General features: G+C 26.5%; 2 protein-coding genes across 2 annotated transcripts; both read left to right on the top strand.

Annotated features, from left to right (window-relative positions):
• The first annotated feature begins 6,214 nt into the window (after nt 1–6,214).
• Nucleotides 6,215–8,754, top strand: LOC113385876 (testicular acid phosphatase homolog). Its single transcript, XM_026623700.1, has 8 exons — nt 6,215–6,309; nt 6,396–6,485; nt 6,544–6,711; nt 7,237–7,296; nt 7,372–7,572; nt 7,671–7,785; nt 8,207–8,466; nt 8,596–8,754. The coding sequence occupies exons 1-8, from the start codon at nt 6,232–6,234 to the stop codon at nt 8,743–8,745; spliced, it is 1,122 nt and encodes a 373-aa protein (XP_026479485.1). The 5' UTR covers nt 6,215–6,231; the 3' UTR covers nt 8,746–8,754.
• Nucleotides 8,755–18,527: 9,773 nt separating this feature from the next.
• On the top strand, nt 18,528–21,224 carry LOC113386787 (rutC family protein UK114-like). Its single transcript, XM_026624542.1, has 3 exons — nt 18,528–18,622; nt 20,444–20,707; nt 21,079–21,224. The coding sequence occupies exons 1-3, from the start codon at nt 18,554–18,556 to the stop codon at nt 21,166–21,168; spliced, it is 423 nt and encodes a 140-aa protein (XP_026480327.1). The 5' UTR covers nt 18,528–18,553; the 3' UTR covers nt 21,169–21,224.
• Nucleotides 21,225–24,777: the final 3,553 nt, after the last annotated feature.

Below are 24,777 nucleotides of genomic sequence, written 5' to 3'. Positions count from 1 at the left end.
CAAAAAAGCAATTCAGTTTTTGAGAGAATGGAGCGTTCAATTTGAATGAATCATAAAATATTTCATTTGTATTGACAAAATGAACTGATTGAATTTTTGTAAAGACAGATACAGCGACTTTGAAGATCCATTGAAAAAAGTAAAAAGTTATACATATGAACATCAAATTATCAGATATTTTATAGAGATTTTAAGAATAGGGTCACATTTTGTATACATTTCTATGAGTTCCGTACGAATGTGTATCCGTTGTACTACAACGCGCTCTTACAAAAGTTGTCTTCCTCTGTGCATTTTTTTCTTGAAAATATTTTTACACGAGGGCTATTAAATTTCCAATCGATTTGTCTTTATAAATTTGCTTCAACCGCCTCGGGCGACAAACGCGTCGACGAAAACGAGCCTCGGCAAATTAATATTTATTGCTTTACGCACTTGCGTCTGTAATACGGCGATAACAGAGTATGCATGATTTTGGGTACTTTGAAAAAATATTGTATGAAAATCATGTAAAAAATACGTTATCAATAGTGGCTAACCATGACATTTTTGGTTATCAAATTTTACGAGCAGGAGTTTTTGTAATATTGTTAAAAAAGATGATGTGTCTATAGAGCTTAAGTGTACCAGATTTGCAAGCCACGTGGCAGAAAATGAATTGATTTGGAGTAATAATTAAAGTATACAAAATCCTAATAAATCCTATTAAATCCTAACAAAAATCAGTAAAATTTGGCACATTGTTTAAGAAATTTAATATTTTACTAATTTGACGAAAAAATAATAAAAAGAATTAAAATTTGAAATCCATATAAAAACTAGTGGTGGCATTGTAGCCTTGAGGTAAATTCCTCCAACATCCCGTATCTGAAACTAAAATTTTTAAAAAAGCTTTAAATTTGTTCGAAATTTGATAATTTGGATTTTTGTAAAAAAAAAACTTTTTTGAAAAGTTGATTTTATTTATATTTTGAAATTGTTGAGCTTTTGTTCGTTGAACCTATCGCGTTGTATAGATATTTTAGAGACGTAATATCAAAGCGCGTAAGCGCTGCGTCGCAGTCGAACTGATGAACATTGGTATAAAGCCCATAGAAATGTAGAGTAAAATTAATACTTATATTAACATCTCTATAAAATATCTGATAATTTGATAAGCATATGTCGAATGATCATATTTGACCGTCAAATTGGCATTCGTTTTTATTTTTATTATTAGATCTCCAAAATCGCTAAACCTGTCTTCCTAAAATTTAATCCTGTTCTTAATTATGTCAATAGAAATAAAATGTTTTTTGAATTTTCTCACAAATTGAGTTACCATGTTTGGCATTTTTTGCTCCATATCTTCCAAATGATTGGGGCTGCCTTAGCCAAAAACTAATCAGCACGTCTCCCCAACATTAGGAATCGAATATTTTTTTAACAATTCAAATCGGTCGATTCAAACTGATCATAAGGTGTTACTTTTAAAAATTTTAGTAAGTTTTCATGTTTTATTTTTTCGAAATTTTACTATAATTTAGCCAGGGGACCACAATAATTCGTGATTTGTATTAAAAAAAAAAAAATTTTCACGGAATTTACTTACAAAAGTTAGCCAAAGAATTGTTTTTGTAGAATAGTGTATAATAAAATTAAACATAAGTCGATATTGTTCATAATTTTCAAAGATCCACAGTAAAGTTCATAATTTAGTTACTGATTGATTGAGAATTCAAGTTTCAGCTAAACTTCTCTGCGCAGACTAGAGTAAAATTTATGGTAATTATAGACAATCAAATTAATATTAAATATTATTTAATACTAGTTTAATTAATTAATTCAGAAAAAATGGATGTGTGTGTGTGTGTGTATGTATGCATGGATACAAATTTCCAGTCACGTTTTCGGGCTCATGGATCAACCGATTTGAATGGTTCAAAAAACATTCGGTTCATATTAATAGGGAGAAGAGCTTATTAGTTTTTGGCAAAGGCAGGTCCAGCCGTTACGGAGATACGGAGCAAAGAGTGCAGAAAATAAAAATCGAGTTTTTGAGAGAACGGAGTATCCGATTTGAATGATGTAAAAAACATTTAATTAGTATTGATTGGGATAAGTGTTTATTAGTTTTTTCAAAAAAATTTTTTTTGCATATCGGAAATAATTCAGATTTTATTTTAATGCTGACTATAGTTCTAATATACTTTAAACAAATAATTTCAACTTTGCAATTTAGTTTATATAATTCTTATAAATATTAGACAATGTTACAATATTAATAATAATCTATTTGAAAACATTCAGTATTCTTCGAACATTTTGTTACGGTATGGGAAGTTCCAGCAATTTGCCTTAAGACACGATGCCATACACCCCACTAGCTTATAATTATTTTTTATTTTATTAATTAAGTTAATATTATCTACAATAATAATAATTACATTATTAATAATTCTATTTTTGACTTGATAGCATCAACAGGCTAAGAAATTTTTCAAGGGTCTTCGAGTAAGGTCTTGGAAACACTTATTACAAGTATTATAAGAGAAACAAAGACGCAGTAAAAAATAAATATCTCAATATGAATAAGAAAATTAAAAAGTATCAAAATCCCTGGCATGACAGTCCAAAATAAATCTTTACGGCTGTGCTCTGCGTAATAACACGGGCGAGCATGCATTTCATAGCTCGGAGCAATATTCGTGAATCATCTGTGTTTTTACTCGCATTTTAATCGGTAGCCGATTTCGTTTCAAGAAAAATAACTCCACGGGGCTTAATGTTTTTTGAAAGGTGTTGCAAGACCGACTAAATGTCAAATGCCACAAAAATTAAGATGTCCGCGGGAGAAGGAAAGTGGGCAAAGGATAATTGGCACTCTTACTACTGAATGTTGCAAAATTGTCCTATATACTTGAAGAATATTTAGTGTGGTCGCGAAATGAAACGCAATTATAACTGGAATCTAACGAAGTGAAATTTGATTATTTCAATTCTTGAATGATACAAGCAGACATAATTGCATATGCGTTGTGTTTGGCCTTCATAAACGCATATTTTATTGCATAGGTTTCTATTTAGATGTATTGAATTATGAATTGGGCAAACTTGCTAATTTGTCAATAAGATGTCATAATTCTGATTTTAGTAAAAACAAATATTTTTATTTTTCATTTACAACCTATACTATTATTATTATTATTGCGCAAACACTATTATTATTACTGCTATTTTCGCAACCTACCACTACCAATTCAAATTTTTGCTTTTATAGTTCTAAAGACCAAGCAAAACCAAAATATTTACCCGTCCAAGTCCTTTTAGTTGATATATTTCATATTTGATAACGTAAAAATCACTTTTTTTTTTTTTTAAAGTTTGTGATCAAAAAGTTTTTTCCTCTGCAACTTGCAAAACTCTTTTATTAGCTACCTTGTCAATTAATATAATTATTTTTATGATTCTCCAGTGTTTTTACCATTTTCCAGACTATTAGCATCGATCCAGTGTACTGGCTGTTCCAATTCATCATATGACCTAATATTCAGGCACTTTTCAGACTTTACTATCAATTTTCATACTGCTCTTATATAAGTGTATGGTAGTATAACTTAGTCTAACTAATCATGTGGACCACATCATCTCGTACTGTGGTTCATTTCAAGAAACTTTTTTTTCAAACTATTGATCGATAGTGAGTTTTATTTGCGTCACTTGTAGATTTTTTTTTATCAATCATCCTTGATGATCAATGTGATCTTCTTTGATATTCTCCAGTATCTTTCTGCTCCAACTAGAGCTAATGCCCTAATATTTAGGCACTTCTTAAACTTTTCTGCCAATTTTCCAACTCTTCTAATGTAAGTGCATGATAGTCTATATAATCGTAAGGACCAAACGATCTCGTTTTGTGTTTTTTTTCGCAAAATTTTGCAGAAGAAACCACAGATTAAAAATAAATTTTGAGCCGGCGTTTTTTCTCGCTAGAGTTTTTTCTCTAGTATGATTAAGTTTATGAAGTTAACTATTGTTAAAGTTATTATTTGTCACAAAAATATTTATACTTAATACATTAAATATTTTATTTGTTTATCAAATGCTATTCTTTATTCTTGTTCTATAATATATATCATGAATAAAAACTAAAGAAATATACTAAAGTTTCGAAATAAAAAATCTACTTTATCACTTTTAAATGTATAAAACCATCGCTGCATTTTTCAATTTTCAAAATATTAGATTGTACGTCTGATTTAAAAAATCATAAAAAGAATTCACTGGTAATTATTATTTGAACAGTCTGCAAAACACTCAAATATATCATTTACAAAATTGCAGAGTCTGGAAATCGAACATCGTTTGGTTAATACATTTCGAGCAATGACAAAGTTATTTAAGCATTTTGCCTAAGGGTGAATAGAATAAAGAAATATGCATGTCTCTGAATATATTTTTTTTTCAAATAGCAATTGGTATTTGATGAAATTGTGTATTGGTAATACATAATTTGTTGACTTTGTTGAAAGGATTGCGTGCATAATAAGGAGTATTAAATTACAGGTTTGATATAAATTTTTGTCATTGCAAAACATGTATCATTTTCGTTAATCCATGTTTTCGAATGCACGTGATCATAAATATGATCAATTCAGTGATAGGTTTTAATTAAATCTTTTAATAAATATTACAGAATAAATACAGAATTGTTAACTTTTGTCAATGAAATTAAAAATTTTCGTTAAGAATTAAAAATTTTTTAATTAAAAGAATATTTTGTGTAAGAAATAACCCAAAAAGTTTTCTAAAAATCAATTTTTTAAATAATATTTTTCAAGATTTGTTTTGTTTAATATAGTTAAATAACTTAGATGGCCTAATATAAATAATATCAAATTTTAGCAATAATAATAAAACTGCATGATCTTGTAAAAAAATCATTTCTATTAATTGAAAATAATATGAATAAACTACCTAATAAAATTTTATTAATATTAAATATTTTAATACAAAAAGAAAATATTTCATCATTAATAAATTAAATTTAAAAATTAACTATGAAAATACTAATCGTAATATTTGCAAAAGATTATAAGATACATAATATATTTATAAAAGTTAATTTTTGTTTCAGATAAGAAGAATAAAGTTCAAAATAATTAATGTTATTTTTATCTATTTATTACTGCTGGGTTTTGTAAATGTTAAGAAATAGGAACAAAAAAACATAACAAGTTATTTATCAAAAAATAATTTTGACCAAAATTTTGAAATTAAAACTACATATTTTTGGTAGCAAGAAGTATTAAATTACAAGTTTGATATAAATTTTTGTCATTGCAAAACATGTATCATTTTCGTTACTCCATGTTTTCGAATGCACGTGATCATAAATATGATCAATTCAGTGATAGGTTTTAATTAAATCTTTTAATAAATATTATTTTAACAGAATAAATACAGAATTGTTAACTCTTGTCAATGAAATTAAAAATTTTCGTTAAGAATTAAAAATTTTTTAATTAAAAGAATATTTTGTGTAAGAAATAACCCAAAAAGTTTTCTAAAAATCAATTTTTTAAATAATATTTTTCAAGATTTGTTTTGTTTAATACAGTTAAATAACTTAGATGGCCTAATATAATTAATATCAAATTTTAGCAATAATAATAAAACTGCATGATCTTGTAAAAAATTCATTTCTATTAATTGAAAATAATATGAATAAACTACCTAATAAAACTTTATTAATATTAAATATTTTAATACAAAAAAAAAATATTTCATCATTAATAAATTAAATTTAAAAATTAACTATGAAAATACTAATCGTAATATTTGCAAGAGATTATAAGATACATAATATATTTATAAAAGTTAATTTTTGTTTCAGATAAGAAGAATAAAGTTCAAAATAATTAATGTTATTTTTATCTATTTATTACTGCTGGGTTTTGTAAAATAACCGTAAAATGTTAAGAAATAGGAACAAAAAAACATAACAAGTTATTTATCAAAAAATAATTTTGACCAAAATTTTGAAATTAGAACTACATATTTTTGGTAGCAAGTTTCTGCAATATTTCCAAATTTTTAAGCAATTAAAATTTCAGCAATCTTGTTTGTTATTGTAAATATGTTGTTATAAATAAACTATTCACAACAACAATAAAAAACTATATAAACGAATGCAAAGTTTATATAAAACAAGAATTTCTATTCTAATATCAAATTGTTTTACAATTTAAAATGTGGCGTTTATTGCTGGTTGTTTCAAGTGCAATTTTAATTGAAAATGTGAATGCAGAATTGAAATTTGTGTTTGCGGTAAATATGGCCAAATATTTATTAAAAATTAATAATTGTTACCTACTTTATGAATCAATTTAAAATGCTAATATAATATTCAATAGACTGCAAGAGGTATGTCACATACACCTTGTGATTATCCAGGCGGTCCAAATATTACAGGCCAGCCTGAGACTTCAAGCGTGTTGACAACGGTAAGTAATATATTATTTAGATAATTAAATAATTACTATCAATAAATAAATATTTTAGGCAGGTAAAAATGAGGCATCAGAAATTGGCAAATTATTATCTAAACATTACAAACAAAATTTGAAAATTACTGAATGGGATTCAAGTAAAAATTATTGGACATTAGCTAGTACTACAAGAAGATCCCAAGAAGGAGCACTTATTATTGGTTCTGGTCTAGAAGGAAAGGTAATCCAAAAATTTGAAATACGTAATAATTATCGATGTTTTGGAAAATGTCACATGGAATATAATACTAATTCCAAGCGTAAAAGTGATAAATTTAAAATTAAACAGGCAGCGTATAATAGAAAACCTAGTTTTGAATAAAAAATATTTGCTTTTCTTTCATAAAACCATATGTTCAAAAAATGAATTTTTAATATTTTAATAAATTAAAATTAAAAAAAGTGTGAAATTATTAAATTATTTGTAGAAAGTTGTTGTAATAAATTAACACTTCATTACTGTAAATACTCATAAATTTTAATTATGAGTTTGTCAGAAGGTAGAAACGGCTCGATTATTAAGGACTGAATTATAAATAACCAACTATCATCATTGAATAATATTCGATAAATTTATGATATAATAGTTGTATAACAAGTAATGATGAATATATAGTTTAAGCTTTCAAACAAAACTGCAAAAAATTAAAAACTTTCTCTATATTCAGTATGAAAATATTGTTATTATTTTCATTAAATAATTTAGAAAGAGGCAGAATGGACACAAGACAAAGGAGAGAAAACCGTATTTTCTTTATTTGGTGAAGTAAGTAACATTTATATAAAATATTTATTCTCGTATGACTGATTACAGTATAAAAGTAATGCGATTTGGTTACAGTATGCTAAATTCTATAGTCCAAGATCTTGTCCAAACTTCATAGAACAACAGAAAATGGCAGTAAAAGACTTGTTAACAAAGGGTGCAACAAATTATAAAAATTTATTTGCAAAATTAAAAAAAGAAGCGTATAAAATAGATGCAACGAAAGGTCCTCAGAATGTTTGGCTGGCATATGAAACTTTAAATTTACAAAGCAAGGTATAAATTCGACAACTTTAAAATAAAATAGTATTTTAGAAGATGACATTTCTGAGTTCAAAATAACAAAAAATTTCACTAATTTAATTATTGCATAGCTCAATCAAGCTCCAGAATGGTTTGAAAGTATGAAAAACGAGCTGAAAAGTTTTTCCGAAGAATATTTATGGAGGGCTCTAACTTCTAATGAGAATCTTAGAAAGATGTCAGGAGGTAAATATATCATGAATCAAAGAAATAGTCAAAGATAGAATAATCACTCAAAATTTTAGACTTTCAGCATTTTTAAAGTTAGAAAATATTTAAATATTTCTTTCTGATATTGCAAATATTTTATTAAAAAAGTATAAATATTATGAAATTAGTCATTAATTATGAAAATTCTACGAGTCAAAGTCTCAAATATAGTTAAATGAATCGACAATATTATTTTTCCAATGTCCTAAAATTATAATTTTTGACCTACACGGATAAAATATTTTACATTATTTTAAAATTGCTGTATGTGATAGTGGAAATCATCATCTATTAATTGTTTTATTGATAATTTTTATATCTTCGATCCTTAACATTTGGAACTTATTTCTATATTACTAATCTACATTATATTCATATTTTGATTTTTATTATATAGGCCGTATGATTAACGATATATTGAACGATATCGATAGTATAAAAGAAGGAAAGGGACAACCGGGTGCTCCTGGAAAAACAGGAAATAAATTATCAGTGCTGACCGTTCCTCAAGCTATCTTAGCAGCATTTGTTTCAGCTTTTGCTCCCAAAGGTACAAAAATTGAAAATCAGGACCTTGGTCCGTCTAGTTTATATCCTGGCCAAGGAGCACTCCACGTTATTGAACTGCACAAGGATAACAACCAATGGAGTGTGAAAGTGAGTTCGAACTATTTAAAAAAAATACTTTATATAACTGCAATTTCGTTGTAGCTTTTATTTCAGCGATTGCATAATTGCAACAATACTAGATTATGTAAATTAATTTTTTGCAAATTGAAATTTTAGGTTCTCTATAGAAACAATGACAAAATGGAACTGAGACCTATGAAACTTCCATCATGCGATGACAAATGTCCTTATGAAACTTTTAAATCAACTCTACAATCCTATGATATGAAAAAGCAAGATCATGATAAATTATGTAAAAAGCAATAAAACTGTTGGCAAAACATACACTTGAACATATTCTGCAAAATTATATGACGTTATTTTTAATATCACGAAATAAACTACAAACAAACATATACAAATAATAGTAGTGTTTAAATAGTTAAACGATAATATTCCCCCAAACTTATGAAAGCTTATAATTCAACGAAATGCTGCTGAATGCTGCGAAATCACCTAAAGGAGAATTATTATACTAACAAAAAATCAGATAATTTGCTTTAGTCAGATCTTAACTTAAACAAGTATATAATTTTTTAATCGATTTCTTAAATATTGAGATAAAATAGATTAAATCTGTTGTTCAATAACATTTAAACCATTGTTTTGATTTTCTTAAAAAGTATGGATAAAGTATTATTTATAAAAGAGGCTGCAAAATAAGCAATCAATAAACGATTTACAGAAGTTCTTATCCCGTTTCAACACATGATTAAACCTTTGGTATTGATGAACTAAACTATTTACTAAAATTAGAAAAAAAACAACTTGAAATAGAATTAATTATTACTTATTTCATTAATATTATAAAAAATTATTAAAAATTTTTCATTTTATTATGAAACGAAATCCTAAATTAAGCACGAAACTCAATTCTTATTTTGAGTATTACTAAAATAGATCGACAATTATTTATCACTTCAATATTTCGGAACTCCAAATTTATGTTCCAGAATTTAATTAGTTGTAAATACCAATAAATAAAAAATATTTTACTCGTATCATTCGGTTTAAAAAAATGGCATTATAAGCAACGAGCATGAATAGAAACAAAATTGTTATCAGAATTTGTAATTTCTTCATAGAAGTAATGAATATTAATTATTTAATTGAAAAAATATCAATAACTTATGTAATAGAAAATAATTACTGATAAATCTAGGTATAATTAAAACAAATTCACAACTTAAAATAAGCTTGGTTACCAGGACAAGTGATTTTACCAGGAATAATGCGGGTGGCAACATAACTTACAGTATTGTTTTACAAGTCACCGACTGTTTTAGTCTGAAATAAACCGCTCACTAATTCTCAACAGCGTGTTAAATCCTTTCCTATTTATTTTGAAACAGAAAAGGAATTTCGTACATCTTGTGGCCTCACGATGCCACACGCACAAGATTATCGAAAAACAAAGTTATATTTGCTTAGGACTTTCGGACTATTAACGGGGTTTCATGTTCCTATTGAAAGGAACACGAGTCGGTTTTTCTGAGTGATTTGAAGCTAATATGCTGGAAGATTAAAAGTACCGACGCGCTTAAATATTTGGTAGCAAATGGTTTACATGTAAATACATATTTCGACGAATTTTACATGCAGACAGCTTAGAGCATTAAGGTCTGATATAAATTTAATCCTTTAAATGCTTCAATATTCACTTGTACAGGAATCATTTAACAATTGTTAATAGATAGCACGAACTTACACTCAGGCATATTTTAGTCATAGTTTGTATTTTATAAAATGATATTTTCAATTAATTGAAAATGAATTAGTAATTCAAATCAATTACTAGGAATGTCTACCAGAAGACTATCTACAGATTGAATTTAATTCTAATTTAATAGTTAATCACTAGAAATACATATATCATCGTCTTCTTTTCTTGTTGTTTTTTTATAACAAATTTAATAAGTTCATATTTTTATAACCAGCTAAATTTGCTATATTTAAATTATCATGTTCTTACTCGATAATTGAGCTTCCTAGATCACAATGAAATATGATAAAAAATGTCGAAGCGGATGTAATAATATGTAAAATTGTAAAAAATACATTGCTATTCTAAATCAAAAGAATACAATACTAGAAAAGAAATAATTATTCATATGAATTTTTTCCATACCATTATTTTTTTTTAGAGATTTTCAATATTTTAAAATTTACAAACATTTTACTGATGCTCAACAATGCAGCAAATGCTGTTTGAGTAAATAATACCAGGAGCAGATGCATTATAATGAAGTAGCCGAAAGTTATTTGTTTTTTGTCAAGTATTTGCTTAAAAGACTGAAGATTTTGCGTTCTGAAATAGATTCACAATGAAATTATTTTAGCCCTTTGAATGTCGAATTTATAGCAAATTTTGCCAAAAATCGTGTCTTAAACATTGTAATAACTGCTTAGACAATTAAAACACTAACCTAATATTTAACAAAATATAAAATTTCTTTAATAATTTTTTCTACGTGTTATAGAAATTATATAATTATTTTTATAATTTTAATTACAATCTGTCACACTTAGGACATTCAGTAATTGTTTTGACTATTATTATATAAATCTTGAATGGATGGCAACCCAGTAGTTGTCCAGTAATTATCTATACTCGAAGTATTTGCTGACATTTTTATTATATATGCAACTATACCCACGAGAGGCAATTTTCACTTGAGGCTATATTTGAGATCTATAGGTTATAGATGAAAGTGGAAATTTGACATCAAAGTTGCCTGATGTCAGGCTTGGCGGTAGCGGGAGTCGAACCAGCGAATCCGGACTAGTTGGTTCTAGCCCACAAATATATGAAAAATGAAAACAATTATGATAAACTATAAAATTGATATTTTTGTTAACTTACAATCTTCCAAGCCATATTTGTAAGAAATGTATTGCACGTATCAAACACGGAATTCCGAATATGTACGGAAATATACAGAAGTAGAAAACATACAAAAATATTTTTGTTTCTTATTTTAAAAATAAGATGAGTTACATCAAGCTTAATTTGATAATACTTGTTACAATATAAAAATTTTCATAACATTTTTTATTACAATACTGAATTTGCAATTAAGTAAAGTATATAAATGTAAGAAAATGTGTAACAATAAAAGTAAAAATTGTTTATGAAAAAAGTAGTTGGCGTATTTAGCATTAGGTGAATACAATATTTAATGCAAGGTTAATCATAAAATACATAATTTATTTTCAATTATAAATACTGCAGAAGTTTTTCATATAAAGATTGTTAAAATGAAATTATCATAATAAAATCACAATCGACGTATGAAAATTAAGTGAACACCACTAATTACTACCATTTACTCAAACAGCATTTGCTCAGTTCCAAATTAAATCCGTTTCTTTCAGATTTTTAATATGAAACTGCATACTGTATATTATCAAAAATATTGAAGAAAGTATTTCAGTGCGCAAATGATATTCAAAATTAGAATCAATTTAAAAATCCTACAACTCATGGCTAGAGCAAAAAAGCAAATTCAGGAACATCAAGCATCAACTCCTTCGGAAAGTATAAAAATATTTTGAAAATATATAAGAATTATATCTGAAAATTATATTCAACTACTCATTATCTGAATTCATTTTCAGTCTCAAATATATTTAATTGCAATATCATAAAAATGTATTTTTAGGCAAAGCGAAAGAAGAACTCCGGTTTGCATTATTTTTACCGCCTTTTCATCCGCGCTTAAAAAGGACTAATTTATGTTCAAAAGACGTAGTTCATTATCTGTTTCTATATATAGATATTTTATGGAAAAAATATAAAAGTGTTGTGTGTCGTTTATGACAATTAAATATTTAGCTAGTTTTTATATCGGTGACCCAAGCACGTGCGCTTTTAACCCGAAAACAGTGATGTCAAGGAAATCAATTTTTGAGATACTCATTCGAGGACGCGATATTTAGAAATAATATAATATGGTGATCGAGATAATTCTTCCTGGATTGTGATTTTAAACTATTCGGTGTTCATATTTCTAGAAGAATGACTTTAAATGGATATGGTCATTGAATTACGCGCAATCTAAATAAACTATAATCATCATTGATCAATTGATAATATATCTCTGTTAAAATAAAGAAAAAAATTACAATCCGCTAAGTCATTTCACATTTCTCTATTCTTTACTATAAAAATTCACAAATAGATTTTATAAATTCTGTATATATTTATATGATATATATATATATATAACTTTGAAAACTTTAGTTGAACTGTTTTTTCTAATTAATAGTACAATTTTACTAATTCTAAAAATTTAATACTCATTTATAAACGAGTTTAATTCAATACTCATTTATGAATGAGTTTAATTCAATACTCATTTATAAATGAGTTTAATTCAATACTCATTTAAGAATGAATTGAATATTTCCTATAGGAGTTCTCTATTCTTATTAACGTTGGTTCGTCGTAAATAAAAATAGGTGAAATTAATTTTTTGTGATTACCAGATTTGTGATATATTTTTAATTCAATATCGAATTTTAGAATTTTTCCAGTAATTAAAAATTCTTGAGTCTGAATATCGTATTAAAAAAATCTAAAGCTCTGTTAGTAAGATTTTTCATATAATTTAGTCTAATATGAATTGCAAACAAAATATATTTGAAATAAGGAGCAATTTTATTATTCAATTTTTGTAAAATTTATATGGACTATTTTCAATAACAAACTCGGCTTGTATTCTCTTTGCTTAAAAATATAATTTTATAATAGTGCTGCTATTATAATTATGGAGGCTTGGGAGGTAAGTTTTAGGTAATGGACAGTTTAATATGACTTTTATTTAGAATTTTCGAATCTAAATATAAAATATTATATCTTTGGCATATTTAATTATCAGAAAGCTTCAATTATCAATTAATATATTTCTGTTGGCCAAGTGAACTCTCGCATGTGGCTGAAGATATCAAAGCCTCCCAAGAGTTTAAATATAATAGATATCAGCAATAATCTTTTTAATTAAGAATATATATATATATATATATATATATATATATATATATATATGCTTAAAATAGGAAAAAAATATCATCGGATTTCCAATATTCATTATATATACACTAGATTTTCAATGTAATGGGTTCATAAAATATTAAGGAATATATTAAAAATGTATTATCAAATTTTTCAATGTAAACAAAGTGTACATAAAGTTTTTAATAGTTTTTTATTGGTGTGGAACTGACTGAATATAATGCTCAAACCCTTGTCATATTATATATGGAAATAGTCGTTTATACCTATACAAAATACACAAATACTTCGATATTAATTATTTAATATACTTAATAAACGTGAAATTATAATAACTATAGTTGTTATTACATCTTTTGTTATATATAATTATCTGGTAATTGTTAAAAATTTTATTAATCTATGAATTTCAAATTAATTTTATTTATTTACAAGCTTGTAAATTTAATGAAATAGAATTATAATCTACAAGCATGTAATTATTTATATGTATGAATCTAATGTATAGTATGAATCTAATTTTAAGAAAAAAAACGATATCGCATTTCATGTTTATCCTACCATAGCAAAAAATATTTATATTTAAAGGAAACAAGATTAAAATGATTATTTACCGTTTTGTTTTTAATGTTGGAAACATTTGGTCAATAAAAAATGCGTAAATATTATAATATAGATTTACAAAGCAAAAAAATAAAAATATTGAAAAAATACTTCTATCATATAACAATAACCCAGTACTATTATTAAATAATAATAATTCTTAATAGTTTTAAATTGTGTTCAATCTGACCTCTGACCTATTTCATTGCATCCCTGCTTTAAAGCAGTAGATTATAATATTAGGTTTCCGAAACATTTATGACCTACACTTTCTGTTTCTGTTTTATAACCTCCTGTCATAATCAAAAAATATATAAAAATTTTATGTTCAGTTTCTAATTTGAATGTGAACACATTTTGGTAATTAAGAAATGGAAAATACATTCTAAAAATAACAAACCCAAAAAGTTAAGGTTAACTAAAATTTCAATATAAGTTCTCAGTAATTGGAAATAACTAATTAATTACAATTATTTACAACTGTTTGAATATTTATATGCAATTTCCAAAATCAATTTTTAACTACAAAAAGCATCTGTGTTTTACTATACAGTAATTAATCATTGACAATTTTTATATTAGCTGATGATTTGGCAGCTGCGTCAAAATAAAAGTTCTTGGCCTAAGTTCGATAAATTTTATTTTTAAAAACCACAACATAGTGATTTTCAAACTTAGGACAAATATTCCTAACATGAAAATACACAGCACAATGATTCTCAAACTTATGATACAATAGCCATAAAATAAATGTCCACCTTTGTTCAAATAAATAAGTAAAAAATAACCTATATATTGAATGTCAAGATATTTATTGAAATTTTTACGATATTTTATATTATTATGTAATATAATAGGAGCTTCCACAGTAGTCAAAGAGCTAATTTTAATTGCAATTTTCAAATGAAAACGGATATCACTACTGCATGATATCAGCTTTCACATAAAAATGTGTTGGAACTTGAGACCTTGTGGATGCAAAACTAAAGATTTTGCCCAACGCAAACGGTCTGAAAAAACAATCCTATAAAAATAGCAACATTGCATTGTAAATTTGAAAACCCAATTAGAACATTGATGTTTCGGTTTTGAATTATTATAAATATTTGCATATTAGTATTGGTTTTTTAAATTAAAATATAAATTGTATTTATTTTCTTTCTTAATAATAAAGCTTTCTTAATAAATGTGTAAATCAACTCATTCGGTGGTCTTTTCAACAACTCATTTTCAACTTGTGGGTCCGATTCACTAATGTGCCTTGCATTAAATTCGATCCTAACGTTCTTAAACTTAAATACACACAGCATCAAAATATTAAGCCTATACCCTCATGATCCTTCATGTGAAAAATCAATTAATTTGCAAAAAATAATATTATCCTATACTCTATATAATCACAAAATTTAAATTTAATATATCAAAAGTGAAAACCTTTTAGATCTAATGTTTAATATTTCATATATCATCAAAATTACTGAATGTCTTCCTTTTTGTAAAGACCGATTGTAATTCAATAAAGAGAATAAAAAAAAAAATATTTTATATCCTCAAACAAATTAGTTTGTGCCGCAAGCTTTCTATATAAGCAAACAATAAAAGTAAAATTGATCACTCAATTTTCCAAGAAAATTTTCAGCATTGAAGCCAAATTTTTGCATTATACAAATTAATTAAATTCAATCATTTCAAAAAATATTACAAACTCTGAGAAGGCCAGACCGAATGGTTTTCAAGTATTTTAGTTCATACTATCATTACAAGCAATGAGAGCTACTGCTCAGCAAAAATTTTAATATTTTTGTAAGTTGATGTATATAGATATTTATAATAATTGCACGATTGTTGCAATTACTACCAAATAATTTTGCAATTACTACCTAAATAATATTTTTTCAAACACAACCCTTGGTATTTTACCACCAAAATAAGTGGTAACACCAAACGAGAAGTTGATCATTTTGGTTTTGGGTTTTATTTAATTGATTTCAATAGACTGCTAATTATATGCGATAGGTATTAATTTCAATTCATAATATAATAAAGATTTTTTTTCCGGTCATGTGATCATTTCCTAATGCCTGCCAACTTTTTAACTGACATAAGGAACATTAAAAACTACTTACATATATAATTCTGGTTCCGCGACAACGGTTATCTTTAATTATCTTTTTATTTCTGCACAAATTGAAATTATTTAATCAGTGCTCGGCATCATTACGATTTCACTGTAAAACTTTTATTTGTCTTGTGAACGACATGGACTCCGAAATCACATAAAATCTTCTTCAATTTATTTTTTGTACGCAGAATCACAGGTCATCAACAGGTACGTAATCTCTAAAATATAATAAATAATTTTTCAATAATTTGTTTCAATAGTTTGTAATAATTTGTTCTTATGATAGTTCAAAATAAACTATCCATTAATAAAAAAAATGGAGGATTCATGTTATATTTATTCATTCACTTCAATCCAAAGCAGAAATAATTGAAATAAAACACTGATGTACTTAGCCTATCTAGATCAACAATTGCTTTTTTCACTAATATTAAAAAGGCCAAATTAAAATAAATCCTTAGATACTATTAAATTATTTATAACTGTATGATACTATTAAATTATTAATTAATTAAAATTATTAATAACTTATGTGAATTCATAATTATTTAAACAAAGTGCACAAACAAATATTGAAATTGAAATGAAAAATAGGTTATTATAAACTTATAAATATATAAGAAAATAGTACATACTACCAAAAGTAATAATATCAATATTAAAAAGTATTAATAAAAATATTTAAAATAAAATATAAGGGTCTACAAAAATTTTATGTATTATATCCAGTATGTACAAAATGTAGAGATATTATTATAAAAATTTTCATTTCCTTAATCCTGACCTTCAACAATCTGATGAAGAAATAAACATTAAGTCCAATGTTTTATATTTCTTGCCGAGCAGTATAATAATTATGTCGTAAGTATATTTTGATGTTATTAAGAAATTAAGATCCTCAAATCAAAAACATCAACCCGAATAAAGATTTTTTTCCATCGTAAAATACATTGTCATTTCCGTGCGCTAATATTAAAATCTGAAAGTATAGGTATACGAAAAATTCCACGTATTTTTTTTACATAATATTTATAATTAGTACAAGTTAGAGTATACGAACCCACGAAACATTTGTACGTTCTGATTCATGGAAAATAAAATTTGCGAAAAATATCCGAATTTACATAAATTTTTTACTGAAAATCATGATTACAATTAACTGTTCAAAAATGAAACTCTTACATTACTAATTTTTTGTATTTTTTGTTAACTTCTACGTTTTAAAAACTTCGTAAACTAGTAATATATGGTAACTTCCTTCGTCTCTATTAACACACATCTCTAATTACTCGTTTATTGTCACTAATTACACTCTCTACAATATTCATCTCTATATGTCATTTATCTCTGACAATATATAATATACTCACACGTATTCTTTGTTATTCTATCCATATGTCATGATATTTACGTCAATATATGTTATTTATATATTACTAAGTGTACGAAAGAAATAAGTACCAATTTTATACAAAAATAAAATTATGTTTTGAATGAAAAATGTCAACCCACTTTTGCATTACATTAAAAGTGTTGAAAGTTGTAGACAGTTTTTAGTGCCAAGAAAGCAGCGTAACATAGCGTTGCCATAACACTATGTTACGGTCTATTTTACTGGAGAAGATTGATAATTCATTGAAAACTCATTGACACCAAGATTGATTAATAAGTCTAAACATATACTAGTATAGGCTGTGAATATTGATCAATATATTAAAACAATGATCTACCTTCCATCAATTTATAATTTAAATATTTTGAGTATTTTATAAACTAAGAATAATTTCAGCCCTAGGCAATATGTGAATATATTTCAGCTTTCTGAAATTTATTGATAAGATCATTTCAATTGGCTAGTCATAGATAAATAAGTATAAATATGGCTATAGTTTGATCTCATATCTGAAAAATCAAATCATCAGAAATAATCATTTGTTTTCTAGTTTCATTGTGTCATTAATTTTTTTAAGTGTTTTTGCCTTAAAAGTAGAAAACGTTTCTCTTACGTAAGTTACAGACTTTAAGGAAACAAGAGAAGAAGTCTCTATATGTAGAAAGGAACTTTTTGTACTGATTAATCTCAATATTATTAATCAAATAATATTTTTATCTCCTTTGTCATATTTATATTTCTGATTACAAATATTCCTGGCGTACGCGATCATTTCAAAATATATATTATATCATTTGTGCGGAGTCAAAGGTCAAGTAAACACATTGATTCGTGCGATAGCGTTCTCTACATGTGGTCGAATTCGATTTGAAAGTAGTACCAAGTACACCGTGGAACGTACAACATATTTAGTTATTTAAATAATTTGATAATTTAACAAAAAATGGCAACCATAGTTCGCAAAATCATCAGCACCAAAGCTGCAGCCAAACCAGTGGCACCATATAACCAGGTATGTAAGAAATAATTTTATTTTTATAAATATTAGATAGACTTTGCTGTTGCGAATATAGGCAGATTGCTATCGTAGAGTTTTTTCAGTAAAAGAATGATCTACAATAAGAATTTTTTATAAGAAAATAATAAAGATATTTATGAACCTTGTTTTATAACCTACAAAAAGCATGCGCAAATTCAGAAACAAGTAGAGTTTTGATTTTTTTTATATTTAGATTAAAAGTTTTTGTTTTTTATTACAGTTTAAAACTTTTAGAATATATTCTTCAAACAACTAATTATCATTTGAAAGAAAATCATCAAGAACTTGGAGATTTATAGATAATAACTTGTAAACATCGTATGCTAATAATAACATTTGTTCGATATTGATTTGATTTACTTAGATAAAAATTATAAAATTTCCCAGTTTCTTAGATAATAAAAAGTTATCAAATATCGCGTTTTGTTAAGTAATAATCTTAATATTAATTTCATTAACAATTAAAATATAAAATTTATCTCTAAATATAATTAAAATGAATAAACACAAAAATATGGGAACAAAATAAAATATGATCTTGTAAATAAATTATATAAAAAAGATTTGATTATAATTATAGTACATATGTAAAAGAATCATATCAAGATCAAAAAACTTTTTCAACATAAAGTTATGAATAAAGAATCTCTAATAAAATATATCTCCAATAAAATTCTATAGAACCAACAATGAGTAACGTAACGTAATATATAATTTAAATAGTGATAAAATTTTTTTGAAAAAAAAAAGATAAATTTTATATTATTACACCTAATGATATATTGTTGTTATTGATTTGCTGAATCATTTCATTAAAAATATGATACATTTGATTCATAGTTCTTCTAAAACTAATAGAACTAATAACACCAAACTTTATATTGAAACAAATGATTTATACAGGTAACGTTATACCTGTCATCAAAATCTAATTTTTAATTTCAAAATTAAAATTTGAATCAATTTTCTGCTTGTTTAAGATTTAAAAATTCACAAAAGATATAGGTTTTTATTGTTTTTAAAATTATGCTATACTTTAAAGATTATTATCAATAATATTAGTATAGCGCCTCTCATTTCAGAGCAAAATTTTTGATAAATATATGGAGAACCAAGACAATTTTGACTCATGAATGATAAACTTTGATAAAAAAAATCTCATAACCCACAAATTTTATAGGATATCCTACAAGTGCATAACATGCTATAGTTATAAATTTATTAATATAAATAATATTAACTATAGTTAATAATTTAATAATATAAATAATATTAACTGTGTTTTCAAATTTTTACAAACAGAATTGGATAAGCAATAAGTAAATGCATTAATCAAAAATTACCTATATTATCGATAAAGATGGAAATTTATCTGGAAATCCGAAGTCGAAAACAATTTTGTAAAGCAGGTTTTAGAACAGCCCATTTCCTTGAATCAAATATTTTAGGTACTATACCCCGTTTCGGACAACTTGTCCAAATATATAGAGATTGGAAATGCAGATATTACAAATATATGTTTTCCAGTGAAAAAATGCATCAATAAATAACGCAATAGTATTACCAAAATAATAATAAATAATAATAAGTAATAATAAATTCCTGAAATAGAGATGGTCCAACCGCTTACGTGAAAAATATTACAAAAGCTCCTAGAAGCTTTAGGTTCCGATTGCTTTTCCAGCATACAATGAAAAAACGAATCAGGTTTTCTGATGATATATATATATATATATATATATATATATATATATATAATGTTAAATGCGTCAATAACTATTTCCTTTATTATAGGCAATTTTGGTCGATCGCACTCTCTACGTATCGGGATGTCTAGGATTGGACGCCTGCACAATGAAATTGGTCGCAGGAGGAGCTGCCGCCGAAGCAAGACAAGCTTTGACCAACCTTGGACATATCTTGGCCGCTGGTGACTCATCATATGACCGTGTTGTGAAAACCACCGTCTTACTTGCCGATTTAGCTGACTTTGCAGCTGTAAATGAAGTTTATGGACAAGTGTTTACACATGACCACCCTGCCAGATCCTCCTTCCAAGTAAGATAATTTACAGCAGACTTAAATTATTTTTACGAGGTAGATGGCTTTTTTATGGAACCATAAGATGTACCATTGAAATATGTATTAATTGTCCACGTCAGGTGATTTTTAATTAAGTCCACTTTATAATATTTTAACGAAATTAAATTATTTTACCAATAAATATATATTAATTGTATTGTTTAAGAAGTTATCAAATTCATTGTACTATATTACCATTTGGAAAATGGGAAATCAAGGATTGAGCCGTTTTTTAACATGCTATTTGGTCAACAGAAATTGCAAATTTTCAAGTTTGCTAAATGTCCAAGAATAGATAGTTTTAAATGCATAATTTTTAAAAGTTACTAATGATTTTATCTATTTAGGTTGGAGCACTACCAATGAATGCTAAGGTCGAAATTGAAGTCGTTGCAGTTTCAGGAGACGTCCGAACTATTCCGGCAGTGGAATGCTAAGAAAGTTAAGAAATAATATGATAATTAATAGTTGTTTCAGTAAATTAATAAGTTTTATAATGTTAAATAATTAAATACACATAGTTTTTTAAATAAATATTTTTTTTATTAAATTTCGTTATATTACCAAAACCAATAGCAAACAAAATTGAGTTATAAAACTGAACACCATCATTTTATTATAATTAATGAAAATGTGCGTGAAATTTTAGGTAAAACTATCGTATACTTCTCTGTTTGTAGTGAAAATTATTTATTTTGCAATATAATTATCATCAAAGTATAGAAAGAATAATTTTTCCACTATAATATGATATGCTGGCGCTATTGTTGATAGTAAATATGGGTAATAATTCATGTATTTTTGATTGAAACGAAATAATGTAGAATTATTTTCAAGTTTTATTATTGCATCTTCTCAAATTAAAATATTCTTAAAACACTGCCAACTGCTTTGAATCATTGTAGAATATTTTGACTATATGCTAGAAGTAATTTTTGTGCAACTATGCAGATTATTTAGTTCTTTATATTGACTAGTTTAAATCTAACTACAAAAATATCAATAATTTTTAATTCAAGCGCATATTTAAATAGAACATAACCTCAACAAACGCAAATTAAAATATTCTATTTGGTTTAGGATAACGAATGAAATTTAAATTATTTAAAATTTATTAAATTCAAATAGACTTTGTAGTTCGTATAAGCGGGCCTTTTATTAAATCGGATAAATTTTTCTAATAAAATAGGGAACAATTATTCGTTGTGACACTTATCACTTGCTTAGAGACTTTATTCTAATAAAAGCAATGATATAATTTATCCAAAATCAAATTTAAATTATTTATTAAAATATTGTGTACAGATATAAGTTGCTTTTTGATTGACAATGACCACTCGAAAACTTGGAGCTTCTCAATAAGTAATAGTTAGAAGTAACTACTTATATTGATTTCTTAAGAAAGTAAATCTTTTATCGATAAAATGTAGAAAAAAAATGATATAGGGTCTTAATTTGTTCTAATTTTGCACTCTTCTTTCTGCTGTTTTCTGATAAATTAAAACGACTTAATATTTTTTGGAATATTCGAAACGGGCACATTACATCACATCCAGGAAGCCTCATAATATAACTTTTTCCATCATTTTTGTATATCATCTAAAAATTATTTTAATATTTTATTTTTAATTATTAAATCACACAAATTGTATGAACATATTTTTCTTACTTTTACAGCCCATTTATTTTTCCAAACTTTATGCAGTTCAATAATATGCGCAGACCCAATTTCAGGATAAAACGATTCAGATGAAATTGTATGTCTTCCTATTTTAGTTCCTCTAGGAGCAAATGCAGCAATTTGAGCACCCACTACAGTTTGAGATGTTGTGAAAATTGACATTTTAGTTTTGTAACGACCAGGTGATAATGGTTGAGGATAACCATGAATGATATGCCTCATGTCATTTAGAATACTGCTCAGCATTGGACCTTTATGGTGTATAGTGATGGGCGTTGAATCAACGAACGGTTATTTTCAACCGTTTCTTCTTCGTTAACTAACTAACCGTTTCGTCGCAACGAAATAACTAGTTGAAAATCAACTGGTTTCGAAGCAGTTGAAAACATGGCGGCCAGTTAGTTTTTTCAACGATATAGGAATTCGTTCGTTGTCGAAAACGAACGTAGGCAGGTACCTGCAGTAGCGGCGCGAGGCGTCGGCGGTGTCGGCGGCCGCCGACGGCCTCGCGCCTGGGGGGGCCTCGCAAGAGGCCCCGGAAAAATTTTAATTATTTAAATTTTAGTTAATTTTCATACGGATGTGCGAGTAAAAAAGGTGATTAGTGGTTTACAGGCACTATCATTTTACTCTTTTATCTTTTATGGGCATTATCTAAAATCGTCTGTCAACACTATAGATTATTAAATCTAAACAACTTTGCGCAAGCTCTGGTTGTTTATATTTGTGTATTTCTTATGTGAGCACTATGTAAATCATCGAAACAGTAATTAAATATTCGAGGAATAAAAGTAATCAATGTTCAATAAAAATTTATCAGTGAGAAATAACAATGAGATAATAGCAAAAATTGTTAATTTGAAACTAATCATTGTTTCACACCGTCAACACAAGCAATATATTTTTTTAAGCATTCTATTGGGATGATCAGTTCTTTCAAATAAAATTGATAATTTTTTAAACATTTTTTGTATCTCCAAAACCGCTAAACCTGCCTTTGACAATTTATCAACACAAATCGAATGTTTTTTAAATCCTTTAAATCGGTTGATCGGCTCTGATGTCGTCGACAAAAAATTAAAGCATCTTAAAAAACGACATTTTGACATTTTTGAACCAATTTTAAAAATTCAAAAACTGATCGAAAGTTTTCAGTTGGCGATCGTCCTGAATTGTTTTTCGTCAAGATCGACCACACAGTTTCTTCGTAATTTATTGTAAAAATCTTTTTTCAAAACTTGTTAGTATCATCTAACATATATTTTATGGAACTACGATAAATGGTTAATTATAAAAACTCATTAAATTTTAGAATAATGGGACGAGCTTTTAGACCATGTTTTATACCTACTATGTGATGTGCGGATTTGTGCACTCAAATTAGTATGAACATAGATTTTTTAAATCTAATTAATCACTTGCAGATTGCAAAATTTTGTCTAATTAGTTATTAAGTCGGTGATTTCCAACCATTTTTTATTCATAATGATCGAAAAAACATAAAATTTACTAATCAAATGGTTGGGCAAAGGGAAACTTTTTAGCGATAATTATTTAATTTTAATGCTTTTTTAATAGCTGGAGAACAAACCATTTTTGCCGAAGAGTTTGTTTATTTTAACTTGTGTAATTTTTGTCTATTTCAATTGGTGTATTTATCTGATTAAAAATAAATCTTATATACAGTTATAGTAATTGCAAAAAAATCTAAAACAAAAATTTTTATATATCTTCAAAGATTTCTGAACATTTTGGCAATTTTTTGTCGACGATTTCGCGAACATGGATCAACCAATTTGAAAAATTCAGAAAACATTTGTCATGTATTGAAGGTAAGAAGACGTGCTGATTAGTTTTTGGCAAAGGCAGGATAAGCCGTTTCGAATATACGGGACAAAAAATGCCAAACTGATTACATTTTTAGGAAGGCAGGTCTAGCGGTTTTGGAAATCCAGTAAAAAAGCACAACAAAAGCCATTTGGCATATGCACATCAAATTATCAGATATTTTATAAAGATTTTAATTAATAGTGAGTTAAGTTAGACTGCAACGCGCCGTTTACGCGCTTCGATATTTCGTCTCTAAGCAGCTAGAGCAACGTGATTGCTTTGAAAAAAAGTTCGAAATTTTCAACAAAATATTTCAAATTTAAAAAAGTCAATTTTTTCACTTTTCAAATTTTTTAAAAGCTTTTCAAAAATTTAAATTACGGCACGAAAAGTTTCAGCAATTTGCCTTTAGGCACGATGCCATGTACCACTAGTCAACTTGCAACTGGCAAAAAAGGGGGGCCTCGCAAACGAATTTCGCCGACGCCCACGAATGGTCTAGCGCCGCCACTGGGTACCTGCGTCGGAAAGGATC

Source organism: Ctenocephalides felis, unplaced genomic scaffold, assembly GCF_003426905.1.
Source record: "Ctenocephalides felis isolate EL2017-DRISC unplaced genomic scaffold, ASM342690v1 CF-g0.4_SCAFFOLD_03571, whole genome shotgun sequence".
NCBI classification, from domain to species: Eukaryota; Metazoa; Arthropoda; class Insecta; order Siphonaptera; family Pulicidae; genus Ctenocephalides; species Ctenocephalides felis.
This window is presented reverse-complemented; position numbering and strand designations above follow the sequence as displayed.